General features: G+C 40.4%; 1 protein-coding gene across 1 annotated transcript in view; it reads left to right on the forward strand.

Moving 5' to 3' along the window:
* The window catches only part of LOC126187576 (alpha-tocopherol transfer protein-like), a 104,779-nt gene that overhangs the window by 69,057 nt on the left and 15,779 nt on the right, over nucleotides 1–19,943 (forward strand). Inside the window, exons 4-6 of the mRNA XM_049928743.1 lie at nucleotides 7,257–7,506; nucleotides 13,803–13,913; nucleotides 19,240–19,345. Of these exons, the coding sequence (XP_049784700.1) occupies nucleotides 7,257–7,506; nucleotides 13,803–13,913; nucleotides 19,240–19,345 (467 nt within the window). The remainder of the gene's footprint in view (nucleotides 1–7,256; nucleotides 7,507–13,802; nucleotides 13,914–19,239; nucleotides 19,346–19,943) is intronic.

Raw genomic sequence — 19,943 nt, forward strand, 5'->3', positions numbered from 1 at the left:
AGTTCCTTTACTCATGCACTATGGGCACTGCTGCTATGTCTTAGGTTACCAATGTTTCACTATTTTTGCTACTTATGCTAGTCTACTTTACCTGCAGCGTTACAGATGTGCCAGCGTTTATATAAACCTAGATTGTTGGCCGTGTTCACCGAGCTAATCCCGGTGAACATGCCCCTGGCACGGGGCTGGTCCGGAGTGGTTGGTCGCTGCAACACTACACTAGTGTTACTATCCTAGATTATCCTAGATCCAAACTAATATTTAATCTTATGTCAAATCCGGCGAGTGTCAGAATCGGTAAGAAAGGCGTACCCCCCCCCCCCCCCCCCCTAATCCCAGACGTGGAGGATTCCAGCCATGAAGCGGCTGGCCAAGCCCACGCCTCGGCGGAACAGGACAAGTGCACTAAGACAGGTCGGTATGAAATGTGAGATCTTAGTTGTTGTTCCGTAGGAATTCCTTTAGGAATTTTTGTGAAATTTCGTTTGCTAATTTATTCAAGATTGGGGAGTGGTCCTCATGCCTGTGCAGGTGATACGTGTCATAGTTGGGTAACTGTTGATGTAATTGTGCCAGTGCGTCGTCGAAGAGGAGGCACTCATACACCACATGTTCTGGGGTGTCTGGTGCGGCCCCACAGTCACACGTTGGTGTAGCCAGTTTCCCGAACCGGCATAGGTATGCCGGGTAGGGTCCATGTCCCGTAAGGAAGTGCAGCAGTCCTCTTGAAGGCTTCAAATTTTTCAGTTGTAGTCGCTCCCTGACGTTGGACAGTAGTTCGTGTGTTCTGCGACCGGTGTCTTCATTGTCCCACTGTTCTTGCCAAAGCTCCTCCCCCTTACGTCTGATTTCTAGTTTGTTCCCCATGTGAATCCCCATTAGTTCAATTATTTTGTCCCTGTTTCCCTTTTTGACCCAGTACCATGCTGCTTGTTCTCACACAGTATTTTGACATCATTTGCTGGATACGGGTCAAGCGTCTGGGCTCACAGGTTCACGAGGATCATGCCTGCCATGGCTGTAAGAAGAGTGCAGCGAAATATGCTCTTGAGATCAGTAGAGGCATATAGAACAACTCTTGGGGGAAGCGCTAAGAGTAGTAATGGGGCTTGGCCACTCGACATAAAGATTAGAGAACATTATTTCTTTACATACCCCGTTTCGCAACAGTTGTCTTAGGAACTTCCGTTAAAATTTCTGCAGCGACTTCTTTCTCCCCCCAAGAACTCCTTCCGCGGGCGGGATTGAAACCAATAGTGGGGCGGATCCGGTCTGTGGACCATCGGTTGCAGAACATTTTGCGACACATGTTTTGTTTGTTCAGTATTGCATTTGAAATAGACAGTAAATTTGCTATATGTTCTCTATTTTCCTGAGATAGTTTTGATGTTAAGAGTACCCGTAATTCAGTAGATGCCTAAATCGCTGAAGTCCTTCAGTGGTGCTCCAAAGCGTAATTTTTCCACGTCGTTGTGCTGGGCATTTGACAAATGGTCTACAATAAGGAAGGTTAATATGGAAATAGATCAGAAAACGATATGTATGTACCTGACGCGGACATGACTGTCCTTGCTTCCTTTCTACAAAAGACAAGAAACACGACGGGTCACTGTTATGTAAGAGAGATTCCTGCCATCCTATGGCACTGCTAAATTTCTTGACTCGCACCACCAGCTTCCTCGCTCGGTATCCGGTCAGCTGCCTCCATACTTACTTCTCCATCAACATTATATGCACCAGTGTTAAACTATGCTAAACTCCCGTGTGTCAACCTGTCGCCCTTCCTCCAGTGCCACGGTTTCTAAATATTTGTCATAACATGTTCTATGACATATACACTACTGGCCATTAAAATTGCTACACCACGAAGATGACGTGCTACAGACGCGAAATTTAACCGACAGGAAGAAGATGTTGTGATATGCAAATGATTAGCTTTTCAGAGCATTCACAAGGTTGGCGCCGGTGGCGACACCTACAACGTGCTGACATGAGGAAAGTTTCCAACCGATTTCTCATACACAAACAGCAGTTGACCGGCTTTGCCTGGTGAAACGTTGTTGTGATGTCTGGTGTAAGGAGGAGAAATGCGTACCATCACTTTTCCGAATGATAAAGGTCGGATTGTAGCCTATGGCGATAGCGGTTTATCCTATCGCGACACTGCTGCTCGCGTTGGTCGTGATCCAATGACTGTTAGCAGAATATGGAATCGGTGGGTTCAGGAGGGTAATACGGAACGCCGTGCTGGACCCCAACGGCCTCGTATCACTAGCAGTCCAGATCACAGGCATCTTATCCACATGGCTGTAGAGGATCGTGCAGCCACGTCGCGATCCCTGAGTCAACAGATGGGGACGTTAGCAAGACAACAACCATCTGCACGAACAGTTAGACAACGTTTGCAGCAGCATGGACTATTAGCTCGGAGACCATGGCTGCGGTTACCCTTGACGCTGTATCACAGACAGGAGCGCCTGCGATGGTGTACTCAACGACGAACTTGGGTGAACGAATGGCAAAACGTCATTTATCCGGATTGAATCCAGGTTCTGTTTACAGCATCATAATGGTAGCATCCGTGTTTGGCGACATCGCAGTGAACGCACATTGGAAGCGTGGATTCGTCATCGCCATACTGGCGTATCACCCGGCTTGGTGGTATGGAGTGCCATTGGTTACACGTCTCGGTCACCTCTTGTTCGCATTGATGGCATTATGAACAGTGGACGTTACATTTCAGATGTGTTACGACCTGTGGCTCTACCTTTTATTTGATTCCTGCGAAACCCTGCATTTCAGCAGGATAATGCACGACCGCATGTTGCAGGACCTGTACGGGCCTTTCTGGATACAGAAAATTTCGACTGCTGCCCTGGCCAGCACATTCTCCAGATCAGTCACCAATTGAAATCATCTGGGCAACGGCGGCCGAGCAACTGGCTCGTCACAATACGCTAATCACTACTCTTGATGAACTGTGGTATCGTGTTGAAGCTGCATGGGCAGCTGTACCTGTACACGGCATCCAAGCTATGTTTGACTCAATGCCCAGGCGAGTCAAGGCCGTTATTACAGCCAGAGGTGGTTGTTGTGGCTACTGATTTCTCAGGATCTATGCACCCAAATTGCGTGAAAATGTAATCACATGTCAGTTCTAGTACAATATAGTTGTCCAATGAATACCCGTTTATCATCAGCATTTCTTGTTGGTTTGCCAATTTTAATGGACATTAGTGTAATCTATAAAACACGGCGACAATGCACACGTCCGCGTCCGGAATAAGAAACTGTTCGAAATAACTACTAACGTATTTATAATTATTTACTCGTGTTACCCTGTTTTCCATTAATCGCTCTGTTTCAGCGACTGTTGGCTTTACTCATGCAGTGGATAACAAGTTCCGTTCAGATTCAATCTGGAATAGCTGTTCTACCGAGTGCCTCACCGAGTTTCCGCATTTCGTATCCGGAGAAATCACGGGGTTCATTTTTCCACAAGCAATAAATTTACCTACCAAACCTGCAAGCTGAATCATCGCAAATGAAGAGAAAGTCTGGACAAACCACACATATTAAAAAACGCATCTCTCGGTACAGAACGTAACTTTTATTATTTCTGGGTGTTGAAAGTATTCCTCCGATTATCAGCGAACGAAGCCTCCAATCCAACGCAATGTATCCCATCACTAGGATCCTACTGCCAAGATGTACCTATGGTTACCGGCTACCAGATTCTACACAGGCGTGCGTATGTCACGTATCGTGTCGTAATCTGCAGGTTTTTGAGTGAAGTATAATGGAATCGGACACCGAAATGACGCGAATGTAATTTACTGTCGGATTTCGAGGAAAACCGATAAACTGTGCTTAAGACACAAAATTAACGGAAAGATTTAACTCCTGAGCCAGCTGTAATGCGGAGTTAATTTGAATTTAGTCATGGAGTTTCTAGATGGTCTCCTACTTCTCAGTTCCAAGTTTTTTCTTCAACACAGATAAAAAATGGAATTATCTGTCTTTACAACATATAATTAGAAAGTTAATGTTTTTATGTGAAGGCTAATCTGATGAACTACTCCAGGATTACTGATACCGTTTTCGCTGATAGACTGATTCGCGAGGAAAGTTTCTGCATATAATGTATGACCACCTGCGCCAGAAAAGTCATCTGGGCACAGATACACTACTGGCCACTAAAATTGCTACACCAAGAAGAAATGCAGATAATAAACGGGCATTCATTGGACAAATATATTATACTAGAACTGACGTGTGATTACATTTTCACGCAGTTTGGGTGCATACGTCCTGAGAAATCAGTACCCAGAACCGCCACCCCTGGCCGTAATAACGGCCTTGATACGCCTAGGCATTGAGCCAAACAGAGCTTGGATGGCGTGTACAGGTATAGCTGCCCATGTAGCTTCAACACGATACGACAGTTCATCAAGAGTAGTGACTAGCGTATTGTGACGAGCCAGTTGATCGGCCACCATTGACCAGACGTTTTCAGTTGGTGAGAGATCTGGAAATGTGCAGGCCAGGGCAGCAGTCGAACATTTTCTGTAACCAGAAATGCCCGTACAGGACCTACAACATGTGGTCTCGTGCATTATCCTGCTGAAATGTAGGGTTTCGCATGGATCGAATGAAGGGTAGAGCCACGGGTTGTAACACATCTGAAATGTAACGTCCACTGTTCAAAGTGCCGTCAATGCGAACAAGAGGTGACCGAGACGTGTAACCAGTGGCACCCCATACCATCACACCGGGTGATACGCCACTATAGCGATGACGAATACACGCTTCCAACGTGCGTTCACCGCGTTGTCGCCAAACACGGATGCGGCCATCATGATGTTGTAAACAGAACCTGGATTCATCCGAAAAAAGACATTTTGCTATTCGTGCACCAAGGTTCGTCGTTGAGTACACACTCGCAGGCCCTCTTGCCCGTGATGTAGCGTTAAGGGTAACCGCAGCCATGGTCTACGAGCTGATTGTCCATGCTGCTGCAAACGTCGTCGAACTGGTCGTGCAGATGGTTGTTGTCTTGCAGACGTCCCCATCTGTTGACTCAGGGATCGAGACGTGGCTTTACGATCCGTTACAGCCATGCCGGTAAGATGCCTGCCATCTCGACTGCTAGTGATACGAGGCCGTTGGGGTCCAGCACGGCGTTCCGTATTACCCTCCTGAACCCACCGATTCCATATTCTGCTAACAGTCATTGGATCACGACCAACGCGAGCAGCAGTGTCGCGATAGGATAAACCGCTATCGCCATAGGCTACAATCCGACCTTTATCATTCGGAAAAGTGATGGTACGCATTTCTCCTCCTTACACCAGACATCACAACAACGTTTCACCAGGCAAAGCCGGTCAACTGCTGTTTGTGTATGAGAAATCGGTTGGAAACTTTCCTCATGTCAGCACGTTGTAGGTGTCGCCACCGGCGCCAACCTTGTGAATGCTCTGAAAAGCTAATCATTTGCATATCACAGCATCTTTTTCCTGTCGGTTAAATTTCGCGTCTGTAGCACGTCATCTTCATGGTGTAGCAATTTTAATGGCCAGTAATGTATTGAATGCTACCCTTGCGAGGCCGTAGTGGTTCACTAGTTCAAATATAGATTTTAATTCTGGGTAGCATGCTAGTGATTATTCACAGAATACGATTATAATTTCAGTATTTCACTGCCTGTAATCCTAAGAATTCTGAAGCATCAAGTAGATAAATCGGATAAGCAGATAGTACTTACGTTAAATTCGTTAACAACGTACTCTTCAGGGGTATGATCATTTCCAGAAAAGTTCCAAGTTTTTGAACAGAGCCCCATTTGTAAATAAATTGTGAATACCATTTATGTTGATTCATTGTTGATTTTATTCTCGACTGTTACTCCGTCCTCATTGATACAAAACTACTCTTAACCTCGACAAGAGAACAAAAACCATAAATAATCTGAGTACAAGGCATAAATGCCAGTCAAACAGAGTACAGAAATCCACTACTTTGACATTCCACGTCGCGTCAACTTAAGAGGTGACTCTCTTGAACATAGTGATATTTGATAATTTCTTATTTTTATATTTAAATTTTTTACAATAATAAGGAATTTACGAAAGTAATTTGTACTCACATACAAAGAATTCTAATACAACTGTAATTGGACGTAAATTTTGATATTTTAACTTACGATGGACACATGGCGACATTTTTATGCAAAAATAATGAAATTAATGAAATTTCAATAATTTTGAAACAAAACTTTCCTGGAAGATTAAAACTGAGTATCGGACTGAGACTCGAACTCGCGCGCTGATGCTCTACAATTGAGCTACTCAAGCAGGACTCACGATCGCTCCTCACAGGCTTACAGTACGTCATCTCCTACCTTTCAAACTTTACAGCAAGTTTCATATCAGAGCACATTCCGCTGCAGAGTGAAAAATCGTTCTGAAATTTTGTTTCCAAGTTGTAGAAAAACCTTAACGGTTATGTTATTTTACACCAAGAAGCTGAAACATGAGGTTCTGGGAAACGAGAGCTAATGACAATGATACGCAAGTTTATAAATACCCTAAATTGATAGGGGAAGTATTGTATCTTGGATCATATCAGGCTTTAGCCTCCATCCAGTCCTGAAACAGGAGTTTAATATAATTTCTTAATCCATTTATAAATGATGGCATTCACTTTTTACCAGACACCCTTAGTGAGTAAAAATTACGTGAGCAGTTTGGTGGTGGTGGTGGTGGTGGTAGTGATGATGATTATGATGATGATGATGATGATGATGTCAGTGTTTCCTGTCGGATGTGAGTAATGACAGGAAATGGAAGTGGCTCATTGAAGTATATCATAAGACAAACGAAGTAATTGCAAGCATACCACCTTTTTAGAAACTACACATTCGTTCAGATATCATGAAGGTACGGTGAACTATATCTTTACGGTTAAATACAAATGGTACGAGGCCCATTTCAATTAAAAGTTGAGTCCCGATATCGGCCTTCTTGGAACGCTGGTTGACCTTGAATTAGCCAGTGGCGAAAACTCTCTGTATCTCAAATACTCTCTGTATCTCAAATTTCAGGCAACCCAGAATGTATCTAGAAATAGTGAATACTCGGATATAAGCAAGTAACTGCGGACAATGCAAAGAAATCTTTAACTTTTATAACTGCCAAATTACGGCGCCTATTTTCTCTAATGGAACTACATATGCACGTTTTTATCGCTTGCAGGATGCTTTTTCCGATGCCACGACTCACACCAGAGGGGTACCGTGTCCACCTGTCGCTGGGGGCAGTCAGTGATCTGTCAAAATATAACCCGGACGCATACGTCAAGCTGTTCCTGATGATGCTGGAGGTGCGCCTGGCTGAAGACCTGACGCCGGGCGACGTCTACGTCATCGACTGCGGCCAGTTCACCATGGCCCACATTGCCTCGTTCGGACCGGCGCGAGTGCGCAAGATAGAGATGTGTGTCAGGGTGAGTCTGCTCGCTGGCAGCGGCTTTGTGTGTCGCGTCGTTCGAAAAGCGACGAGCTATTCAAATGATAAATTATGATCTGTGTTATCAGCTCAGGTACTAATCATATTTAGGAATATTAGAGACTCTTTCATAAATGTAAATTTTCCAAAGTAAATATGACAGGTTCGTGCAGTGTTAGTTACCACATGCGACAAAAGTTCAGTTGACAGAAAATATATTTTTGGCTTGGGGCACTGGACATGGAAAAGTAAAACCACAGAATTAGTTAGCATTAGTGCCGCACTTTGTCTGTAACTTGATACACTTAAAGCCAAATAACTTCGCTCCAAATGTTTACTTAGGTTACTCTTAGTCGTCCTAATACACACATCAAAAAATGTTTTGCACCTCGGTTCCGAGAGTTCCAAAACCTTTACGGAAAATTGGAGTAGAGATCAACATAAACATCATTGCCGCTCTTTTTATTGCCCATGAAAACCACACATTGCATGTTGTACCACCATACAGCGAGACCTTGAGAAGTGCTGGTCCAGACTGCTGTACACACTGGTACCTCTAATACCCAGTAGCATGTCCTCTTGCATTGATGCATACCTGTATTCATCATGGTTTACTGTCCCACCCCTCAACAGCGATTCGACGTAGATCTCTCAGAGCGGTTGGTGGGACACGTCGTCCACAAACAGCCCTTTTCAATCCATTTCAGGCATGTTCGGTAGGTTTCATGTCTGGAGAACATGCTGGCCACTGTAGTCAAGCGATGCCGTTGTCCTGAAGGAAGTCCTTCACAAGATGTGCACGATCTCTCGCCAAAATGCTGCCGATATGGTTGCACTATCGGTCAAAGGATGGAAATTACATATAGTACAGCCGCTACGGCGCCTTCCATTACCACCAGCGGCGTATGTCGGCCCCACATAATGCCACCCCAAAACAGCAGAGAACCTCCACCTTGCTGCATTCGCTGGGCAAATTCAAAATTCTCGCCATATCTGAACGCGATCGAACACACCTGTGATGTGATTGCACGTGGCGTCAGAGCTCATCGCCACCCTCACGAAATTATGTGACTCGTGTGTGCAGCTGTGGTGGCAACTTCCTCCAGCCAAAGGCCTCGTTGCTTCCATGCCACGACGGGTTGCCGCCATCCGTGCCCAAGGCAGACATGACGCCTATTAGGTAGGTGGTAATAATGTTCTGGCTGATCTGTGACTGTCATGTAAAGAGGGACCACTTGTCTTGTTTTCCTGTTGCACAAAGGTGCCTTTGAGCCCCACAAGTTACTATAGAATTTAGGAGATACTATTTTGTGAAACTTTCCATACGCAGCTGCGAGATTCAGAAACGGGACCTCTTGCTGGGCCAATGTTACTTCTGCAAGACAAGAAGTTCGTTTTCAGAAGTACGACGATTACCTTTAATGGTATTATTGATAGCTGTTCGATTCAAACAGTTTACAGATCGGTACGAGAGTGTACAGAATGACCTAAATTACTACGAAATAAAAACTACCGAAACAGGTATATACATTGCCGAAAGTTTTTGCTTTTACTGAAAATTTTACTTCTCCGACTAGAGGTCCCTTTTCGCTCTCCATCTTACAAGTACCATTTGTTTCACGAAAAACGTGTGGTACAAACGTCTGTGCTACGATAAACAGTGCATACTATCTCAAAGACACTGACTTCCTGGACAGCTGCAAACAGCTAAAACAGGACAGATTAACGGAAATACCTGCAAACGTCTGTCATGTTTGTACTGGCTTCAGTAAAAGATAACGACTCCTCAAGTACCATGCAGCTGTGCTAGGCAGTAGACATATATCTGAGAAGAAATTTCAAAAAGAAATTATTAATAATAATAATGATAATAAACCCCTTGGAGGCCCGGGAAAGGAATAGGCTTCCGATATGTTCTGCTAGTGGTAAAAGGCGACGAGAAGAACAAACCACTAATAGGGCTAACCCCCCTTGTACTGTGATTAGTTGGTTCAGGACAGAACTAATGAAGCCTTGGACAAGCGCTGTCATGGTCGGGGACGACGCTTGAACCCTATGCCCGTCCACAATGGTAACGACCCTGCTAGCTACATGGAAAATGATTTAAATCCAAACAGAGATGATTTGCAGGATATGCTTCCTGCAACCACCCTAGAAGGAAAACAGAGGATGAGATGGTCAGATGAAGTTAACCGACACCTCATGTTCTGTTATTACCAAGCAACAAACTTAGGAACCAACACAACTGGATACAGATCACAAGTATACACAACATTTATTACCAGATACCCAGAATTAAAATTTTTAACAGAACAACGACTAGCTGATCAGATCCGTGTAATAACCAAAAAAATACAGGATACCTCAGTCAGAATTAGAAAACATCAAACAACAAGTACAACAAATACTGGAACAAAATAATGTGCAATCAGAAGAGGAAGAAGAAGAAAATACAGTAATGCACTCAAACATCCCAGAGCAAACAAACAAAGAACAACACGCATCAATTGAATAATTAGAGGAAAACGAAATCTTAAGACAGCCACCAAAACAAGCACAAATAGAACACGAAGTGACACATATATTAGATATACAAGAAAAATTTCAGCTGACATATAATGAATACAAAGGCACAAATACAGACATTAGACCATTGTTGCATAGACCACCAAATATCCCACAAGTCGAAACAACAATAACAACTATCAGCACAATCATACACAACAAAATAAATGAAAATACAACTATGGAAGAGTTACAACTACTGGTTTATATAGAAACACTCACTACACTAAATATACACACTAGGCAGTGATCAGATCCCAGGCAACACACAGAAGAAACCCACAAAACCAGCGTGGCCACACAGGCTACAGATCAGAATAGAAAAACTGAGAAAAGACATCGGACAGCTAACACAATTTATAAGAAACGAAATATCAGACAAAAAAAAAAAGAAAAAGTTTAGGTAAAATCTCACAAGAAGAAGCAATAGAGCAATTAGATGAAAAGAAGCAGAAATTATAAGCATTGGCCAAACGACTTAGAATATACAAAAAAACGTGAAAATAGAAGGAAACAAAACCAAACATTCAACGCAAACCAAATGAAATTTTACCAGACAATAGATAAAACACACATTAAAATAGACAATCCACCAAACATAAAAGACATGGAACACTTCTGGAGCAACATATGGTCAAACCCAGTACAACATCACAGACATGCACTGTGGATACAAGCAGAAACAGACTCATACAAGATGATACCACAAATGCCTGAAGTGATAATTTTGCAATATGATGTCACCCAAGCAATTAATTCTATGCACAATTGGAAAGCCCTGAAAAAGATAAAATAGCAAATTTGTGGCTAAAGAAGTTCACCTCAACACATTCACATCTAACTAAATTATAAAGCAGTTACATTGCAGACCCATACACAGTCCCTGATACACTTACAGAAGGAATAACTTATCTGAAACCTAAAGATCAAGCAGACACAGCAAACCCAGCAAAATATCGCCCCATAACATGCCTACCAACAATACACAAAATATTAACTTCAGTCATTACACAGAAATTAATGACACATACAACACAGAAGAAAATTATAAATTAGGAACAAAAAGGCTGCTGAAAAGGAGCATGAGGACGTAAAGAGCAACTGATAATAGATGCAGAGGTGACATATCAAGCTAAAACTAAACAAAGGTCGCTACAGTACGCATTCATTGCTTACCAAAAAGGTTTTGATAGTGTACCCCACTCATGGTTACTACAAATATTGGAAATATACAAAGTAGATTCTAACTTGATACAGTTCCTAAACATAGTAATGGGAAATTGGAAAACCACACTTAATATCCAAACAAATTCAAATAATGAAACTTCCTGGCAGATTAAAACTGTGTGCCGGACCGAGACTCGGTCCGGCACACAGTTTTAATCTGCCAGGAAGTTCCATATCAGGGCACACTCCGCTGTGGAGTGAAAATCTCATTCTGGAAATTCAAATAATATCACATCACAGCCAATACAGATTAAGTGTGGAATATACCAAAGAGACTCATTAAGTCCTTTCTGGTTCTGCCTTGCTCTGAACCCACTATCGAACATGCTAAATAAGACAAATTATGGATTTAATATTACTGGAACATATCAACACAAAATCACTCATTTGCTGTATATGGATGATCTAAAACTACTGGCAGGAACAAATCAACAACTTAACCAATTACTCAAGATAACAGAAGTATTCAGCAATGAAATAAATATGGCTTTTGGAACAGACACATGTAAGAAAAAGCATAGACAAGGGAAAACACACTAAACAAGAAGATTACATATTGGATAACCACAGCAACTGCATAGAAGCGATGAAAAACAACAGATGCCTATAAATATCTAGGATACAGACAAAAATAGGAATAGATAATACAAATATTAAAGATGAACTAAAAGAAAAATGTAGACAAAGACTAACAAAAATACTGAAAACAGAATTGACAGCAAGCGCCAAGACAAAAGCTATAAATACTTATGCTATACCAATATTGACCTATTCATTTGGAGGAGTGAAATGGAAAAAGACAGAACTAGAAGCACTCAATACACTTACACGATCACAATGCCACAACTATAGAATACATCACAAACATTCATCAACAGAAAGATTCACATTAAGCAGAAAGGAAGGAGGAAGGGGATTTATCGACATAAAAAACCTACATTATGGACAGGAAGACAATTTAAGAAAATTCTTTATAGAACGATCAGAAACTAGCAAAATACACAAAGCAATCACTCATATAAAATAATACATCGGCTACACCACTGCAATTTCATAACCACTTCTACAACCCTTTAGATCACATAACATCAACAGATACAAAGAAAGTAAATTGCAAAAAGAAAACACTACATGGCAAGCACCCGTATCATCTAACACAGCCACATATCAATCAAGACGCATCCAACACATGGCTAAGAAAAGGCAATATATATAGTGAGATGGAAGGATTCATGATTGCAGTACAGGATCAAACAATAAACACCAGATATTACAGCAAGCATATTATTAAAGATACCAATACCACAACAGATAAATGTAGACTTTGCAAACAACAAATAGAAACAGTAGATCACATCACAAGCGGATGTACAATACTAGCAAATACAGAATACACCAGAAGACATGACAATGTAGCAAAAATAATACAACAACTTGCCATACTACATAAACTAATAAAACAACACGTTCCCACATAAAAGTATGCACCACAAAATGTACTGGAGAATGATGAATACAAATTATACTGGAAGAGAACCATTATAACAATTAACACAACATCACATAACAAACCTGACATCATACTCATCAATAAAAAGATGAAATTAACACAAATAATCGAAATATCCATACCCAATACAACAAATATACAGAAGAAAACAGGAGAAATAATTGAAAAATACATCCAACTGGCCGAGGAAGTCAAGGACATGTGGCATCAGGATAAAGTTGACATTATAGCAATTATACTATCAACTACAGGAGTCATACCACAAAATATCCACCAGTACATCAACGCAATACAGCTACATCCAAACGTATATATACAAGTCACGCTTGATCAAGGTCCGTGTCACTTTCCATTTTTATCCAGACATAACGTCTGAGAAAGGAAAGAAGATGATAATAATAATAATAATATTCTGCAGTGAGAAGAAGTGCTGAGAAGCCATCGTTCAGAAGTATGTTGTATCTAAAATTGAGAGTTAATCAAAATTACCTTCCCTTTGGTTCTGTACAGTTGCATAAATTCTAGGCCGTAATTAAAATATGTTAGTTTACTTGTCAAAGATTCTTCGAATTAAACGGTTTGTAAACAGCTGTTTTTAGGGGAAGAGCTGATGATAACTTCAACCATTGCAGTAAAGGAAGATAAATGTTGGAGAATGAGAGTTGCTGAGCCCGCATATTTGGTCTTCTCGTGCCTCTTACAAACATCAGCTGTAATATGCATCTTAGCTCTATTGACGGCCTGTGTGGCCGAGCGGTTCAAGGCGCTACAGTCTGGAACCACGTGACCACTACGGTCGCAGGTTCGAATCCTGCCTTGGGCATGAGTGAGTGTGATGTCCTTTGGTTAGTTATGTTTAAGTAGTTCTAAGTTCTAGGTGACTGATGACCTCAGATGTTAAGTCCCATAGTGCTCAGAGCCATTTCTAATTATTAACACAACACTAGAGAGGCAATATTATATATTGAGTTGTCTTTTTATGTTTTTTTTAGACGGCGTACTGCTCTCGAATAAAGGCACTCCACTTCGTCAACATGTCACAAGTTGTTGACTTGCTGTACAAGATTGTTGTCAACACTTTTTCGTCAAAGCTTGCTAAAAGGGTAAGAACATTAAGCCTTTCCTATTGATTTGTTATTTTAGCTGAAACGGTGTTGATGTAGTTTTGATGAATCAGAAATTCTTATTATTTGTACCCTTTACTTTGGATTGATGTGTTTCATCCGTAGTTTATAAGTAGTAGTTGTCAAAACGATTATAATGGGACAAGGCTATGATTAGATTATAAGCACGACGTGTTACCCGTGAGTTTGTTATCATAATTTATCACCAGCAGCCGTTCTCCCTGTGGTGAACAGAAATCACTCTAAATGTGTTGCGCTTAAATGTAGGTTTAGAAAAAATGGTAATGTTGGTTGTGGGTCGCTCAATTGATATTCCGACACCAAGTCTGCCTTTAAATTACGTAAACTTGCACATAATAGAGGTCAGACTTCCGTAGGCAATCTAATGAAATAAGAATATCTAAGGGGAATAAAATACTATCTTTACATTTCCTTTTTGTTGGTGCGTTCACTTTTATCATACAATGCGCCTAAACAATTTTTTAAATACATTTTAAGTTTCTTTCATTCGTAATGAAGGCCAAAGCTACTGTATCTCTAACTTGGATCTACAATATTGTAAATACTGACGCTGTAATAAAATAAATACTTTGCTATGCAAGCTATTACTACACGAAATGGTTTAAACTGCATTGTGGCTGCCACTGTGAAAAAAAGACATGAAATCTTTTGTAATACTCGAAATTGCCACTTAATGGTGGCTGATTGTTGCGTACGAACGAGGTTCTGTTTGCGCGGCAGCTATAAATTGCCACAAATGGTTTAAATGTTCAAAACATTTACATGAGGGATGGGAAGACTACTTTTAGTAAAAACAACGCTTTCATTTCATACATATACTAACAACTATTCAGTGGCGCATTTACATATAGGTCCGCTGCACACGGGCCTAGGGGCGGCACCTTAAGTGGGGCGACATTTTTGCTCTGTACTTATTTTAAACTTTTACGTTTTAAAATATCTGCGCTTACAAACGACAAAATTTTAGAATATTGTTAAACAACTTACTAGTTTAAATAAGCCTTGAGAACGCAGTTCGATAATACAAGCTTGGAAATATACATAGTTCACTGGATGGAAATTTAACATTGGGTTTCTCTCTGGTATCATCTTTATGAGTGTTCAAAATATTTTGAAGTAAGCTGTTACGATGGCAATCTACAACACAATGTTTGAAACGTTATTATTCCGAGAATGTTGTCGGCTTCTACTTAACCCTACGAATTTTCCCCGTGAAAATACCTGGACCCTTGAAGAGCTGTGATGAAGTAATCAGCAGTATCTTAAATACTGTAACGTGTGTGAACCTAAGTGTGTAAAACGCGAATCTACTTAAATTTCTTGTAAAAATTACTGGGAAGTATCATGTCAACCCTCCATCACTGTAATAATGTAGAAGCTCTGTGGTCTTTAATATCTTGGTTTTGATTTAATGACACTCACTTAACAAAACATGAAGATACTGGGAATGTTTTACATTTTTAAACACATGCTTATACGAAAAGAACATAAGGTGAGTATCTAATAATGTGTTAAATACACTTCACAACAATTTAAAATTTTATTTATTTATTTATTTACTTAGTTAATTTTTTTGGCGAAAAAAGAAGAAGAAACCAACTTTCGTTTGTCTCATTTATTGTGCTGCAGCCTATACGATATCAAAGTTCCAACGCCGTGCAATCGAATAGTACGTGGCACTGCAAATTTTATATTAAACTTCTTAACTAAGTTTTGTTTCTTCGAGGAAAGGTTATTTTTATTTTATTTTATTTTGGACAAAGGTGCACTTGCATATAGACATAACAGCAGTGTTCACACAAATGACAACACACCACATCAACTGCTAACAAGACTACTTAAACTCTGTAGTCTGTCTTCTCTGTCCACAGAAACCGCTAAAATGTTGTAAGAATAAGTGGGACAAGAGTCGATCCAGTACACCTCACTGCAAGAAATTACAAAAATTATTTGCTTTTGAAATTAGAAAGACAGTATCAAGGATATTCAGAACATATTAGAGTCCCTGTTATTATTCCGGCGACCAGGGAAACAGATGCCAGGTGTGCTTCTACTGTTCACTGACAACAGAGAAACAGGTGACAAAAAAATTAAATTATTCTGCATTGTTGTTCTTTCAGAGCACAGTTACTTACAGGAATCCCAGTTGGTCAGTTCATCATTCCGTGTTTAAAGGAAGAATCTTTGTCCTCGTGTGCCCTGTTTAAAGCAAAAAGCTTTGTGCTGATGTGTGGTGTAGTACGACTGGAACTGGATACAGTCTTTCTTTCTTGCCTTTTACAATTTTTTTCTTTGACTTTTCTTCGACAGTCTGTGATGAAATAATAGAGCTTCTTTCTGAGCGAATGGAAAGAATTATCACGAGTGAAATAAAGCAGGCCAAATATTTCTCTATAGTAGTAGATTCTACTGCGGACATTTCACATTTTGATCAATTATATTCATATTAGTATACGTGAACGAGAATGGTGAAGCTGTTGAACGTTTGCTTCTGTTTTTAGTAAACCCGGGACACAAGTTCGAAAACTTAGCTGAGGCCGTACTAAAAGTCCTCTACACAAATTCCATTGATATTACTGACTGTAGAGGCCAGTCATATGACAATACAAACAATATATCAGGAACCTACACTGGTTTGCAGGCACGCATTATAGAACGAAATCCGACATCGTATTATGTGCCTTGTGCAGCGCATTCTTTGAATTTAGTCGTCACTAGTGCTGCAAGGTGTTGTCGGGAAGCATCTTCATTTTTCAGTATAGTGCAAAACCTTTATAATTTTGCTAATGCTTATACTCAGCGCTGGGATAAATTTGTTTCTTTCATGAAACCCAGTAAAAAGTTTATTAAAAACATGATGGTCAGCATGAGAGGAAGCGTGTGTAAGTCTACATGAAAACTGGGAGGGCACTATCAATGCCCTCACACTTGATGTCAGTAATACGTTTGAAAAACCACTTGTGCTAAATAAGGCTTCAGCTTTATTGAATCAACTCAGCACTCTAGAAACAGTATTCATGATGACAGTTTGGAAGGACATACTTCGGAGAATTAATAGTGTAAATCTGAAATGGCAATGTATAAATACTGGTACTAAAGTAGTGCATGAGTTATATGAATCACTTGTGGGATTTATTGCATCTGTTCGTGGCATGCTCGAGTATTATTAAAATAAATCCATGGTTATTGTCACTGATATAGACTATGAATGCACCTATAAAAGATCATGAAAACGCGTACTTCATGATGACGAAGAAGCGGAATCTAAAGAAGTTCTTATGACTGGAAGGGAAGAACTTAGAGTCGAAACATTTCTCCCAGTATTCGACAACTTGTACGCCGAATTAGTGAGGAGGGAAAAAAGCTATAGAACAGTGTTAGACTCCTTCACAGTTTCAAGTAACCTTAAGAACAGTTCACCTGACGATATTGCTGAACGTGCAACAAAACTCCAAGCATCATATGACACAGATTTAAGGCCTTCCTTCCCTAGTGAATGTGTACATATCGCGGAACTATTGAAATCTTCTGAGACTAGAGATATACCAGTCGAAATGAGTAAATTTTTACGAAAAGAGAGGTTACAGTCCGTGTTTCCGAATGTTAACATTGATCTTAGAATATTTCTTTGTATGGCACTTACAAATTTTTCGATAAAACGCTCGTTTTCGGCTCTTCAAAGACTGAAATCGTATTACGTTCCACGTTGTATGAGGAGAGATTGAACGCCCTGTCCAGTCTTCACATCGAAACCGACCTCCTAACTGCTAACCGTCTGAACTACGATCAACGAGTCTTCTGCCGTCAAAGCTAGATGCAAACTTTACTGATGGGTGAGTTTATTTTTTCATATTAGTTTCAAAAATTTAAGATTATAATGTGATTTTTATTATAACTTACAGGACATTCATTGGATTTACAACTACGTATTACCTGTTTATTTTACAATTGCCGATGGCAGAACACGGAACATCCTTTTTTACTTGCAGACGTGACAGAAGGCGCAAGAAAATACTAAACAATACCCGAATGGCCCAAGCTGCTCAGCGCTGTACAGTCAAGTCATACTGATACAGTAGTATATTACAACTGATGCGTATTCTTGGCGTCTGCTGAAATGTATAGTTATCGCGGAAATGTACATTATCGGAGAGTAGGTTCAGATGAAATGTTTTAATAAATAACGTAGTTCAGTTCTGTCGATATACCGTTAGAAAGAGCTATGGTGAGAGCAGTAGCTGCAGTACAAAACTGTTCAGCCCTTATATGGATTAAAGACATTGTGTACACTTCATTATGCAGCATCTAGCTACACAGGCCGTAATGCTTTACACGTTAACTATTAGATTATAAGACAAATTAGATTTTTCCCCACCAGTCTGTAAAATTATGTAATAGAAAATCCAGTTCTGTGTTTGTTCGTCTGTATTTAGTTATCAGTTCGTGCACCGAAATCTCTGCTCCATTTTCATTTCTTACGCATTCCTATAGATTCACGTATTAATATCGAAAGTGCTTATTTTATCTGATGCACATTGAAGTTATTAGATCGTAAAACAACAGTTTAATTTTAATTTAGAACGCATCTCTGTAAAAGTACGTATTAATTTCTAAGGTATGACATGTTCGCTTCAATTTTTAGATGGTAACAAAACTTTTTCTTTCATTTTCATTTGCTACGGTTTCGTGTAAAAGAACATATTAAAAGATATGTATAACAAAAATCGGTTGTCTCCTACACGCTCTGCTGAATTTTTAGGCCACAAAAGAAAAGTTATTTTCCATGTGTTCGTTTCTGATGTCTTTCGACAGAAGAATGTGTTAACACAAGTTCCAATGCCTTGTCTGGCCCATGATTTATTGATCTGTAAACATTAGCTATACTTCAAAAAGTGTTATCTCACTAGTACAACGTCCTTCCAATAAGCAGAATTTGTTTTCTTACTTCCACTATGTAACCAGCCTATCAGGGGTTAAAATATCATGAACTCTTCAGAACATATAAACAGTTATTAAGAAACGAGAGAAAGGGAATCGCGTGAAGCTGAATAGCGTCAAAAATTAAAGGAGGATTATAGTATTAAGAGAGCTATCACGAAGAATATAGCCTTAACTGGATTCAAACAGGTAGCGAAAACGTGTAGGATGGCATCTACCTTGTGTGATAGGAGGCGTGCAATTGTTGCTTCCCTTGTTAGCTATGTATATTTCGTAATAAGTAAAATTTTAATGGAAAATGCCTATTGATGCACTGAGACAGATGTTCGGATGACTTGCTTTGCAGGTGCACGTGCACTCCAAGGCGGCCAACGCACTCCTGGACCACTTGCCGGCGGAGTGTCTGCCAGACGAGCTGGGCGGCAACGCCGGGCCTGCCAGAGAGATTTGGGGTGAGTTCAAGGTCAAGGCAAACGAGTCCAGGCGAGGCCTACACTTTAAAACTACCAGCAGGGCATCGACCTCAGGTGAAACACCGAACAAGACGTTTCTCATATTCAAAGAAAAGAGATGCGCGTTTGTGGGTTCATCGTGTCGATATATCCTAATAATCTGGCGTGAAAATGAAAGGTGTGGGAGAAAGTGTATGCGAAATTAACGAATAGAAGACGGAGATCGAAAGTATTTGATTTTCCTTAAGTGGAACAGGTAATTGTATAGCACCTTCATATGCATTTGTAAAATCCTCACAGGTTTTTTTTTCTTTTTAATTTTACACATTACAAACTTTTGTCATAAACACTCTTGTAAATATAAGTTTCGCTAACGATGTCACCTATTCTTTACACATTAGTGTCTAATTTACGAAACTACTGTTAGGAATAGCAAGTCTGTTCTAGTGAACAATTAAGATCTTTCCAGAATGAGATTTTCACTCTGCAGAGGTATGTGCGCTGATATGAAACTTTCTGGCAGATTAAAACTGTGTGCCGGACCTTGACTCGAACTCGGGACCTTTGCCTTTCGCGGGCAAGCGCTCTACCATCTGAG

Source organism: Schistocerca cancellata, chromosome 5 (assembly GCF_023864275.1).
Source record: "Schistocerca cancellata isolate TAMUIC-IGC-003103 chromosome 5, iqSchCanc2.1, whole genome shotgun sequence".
Classification (NCBI taxonomy): Eukaryota; Metazoa; Arthropoda; class Insecta; order Orthoptera; family Acrididae; genus Schistocerca; species Schistocerca cancellata.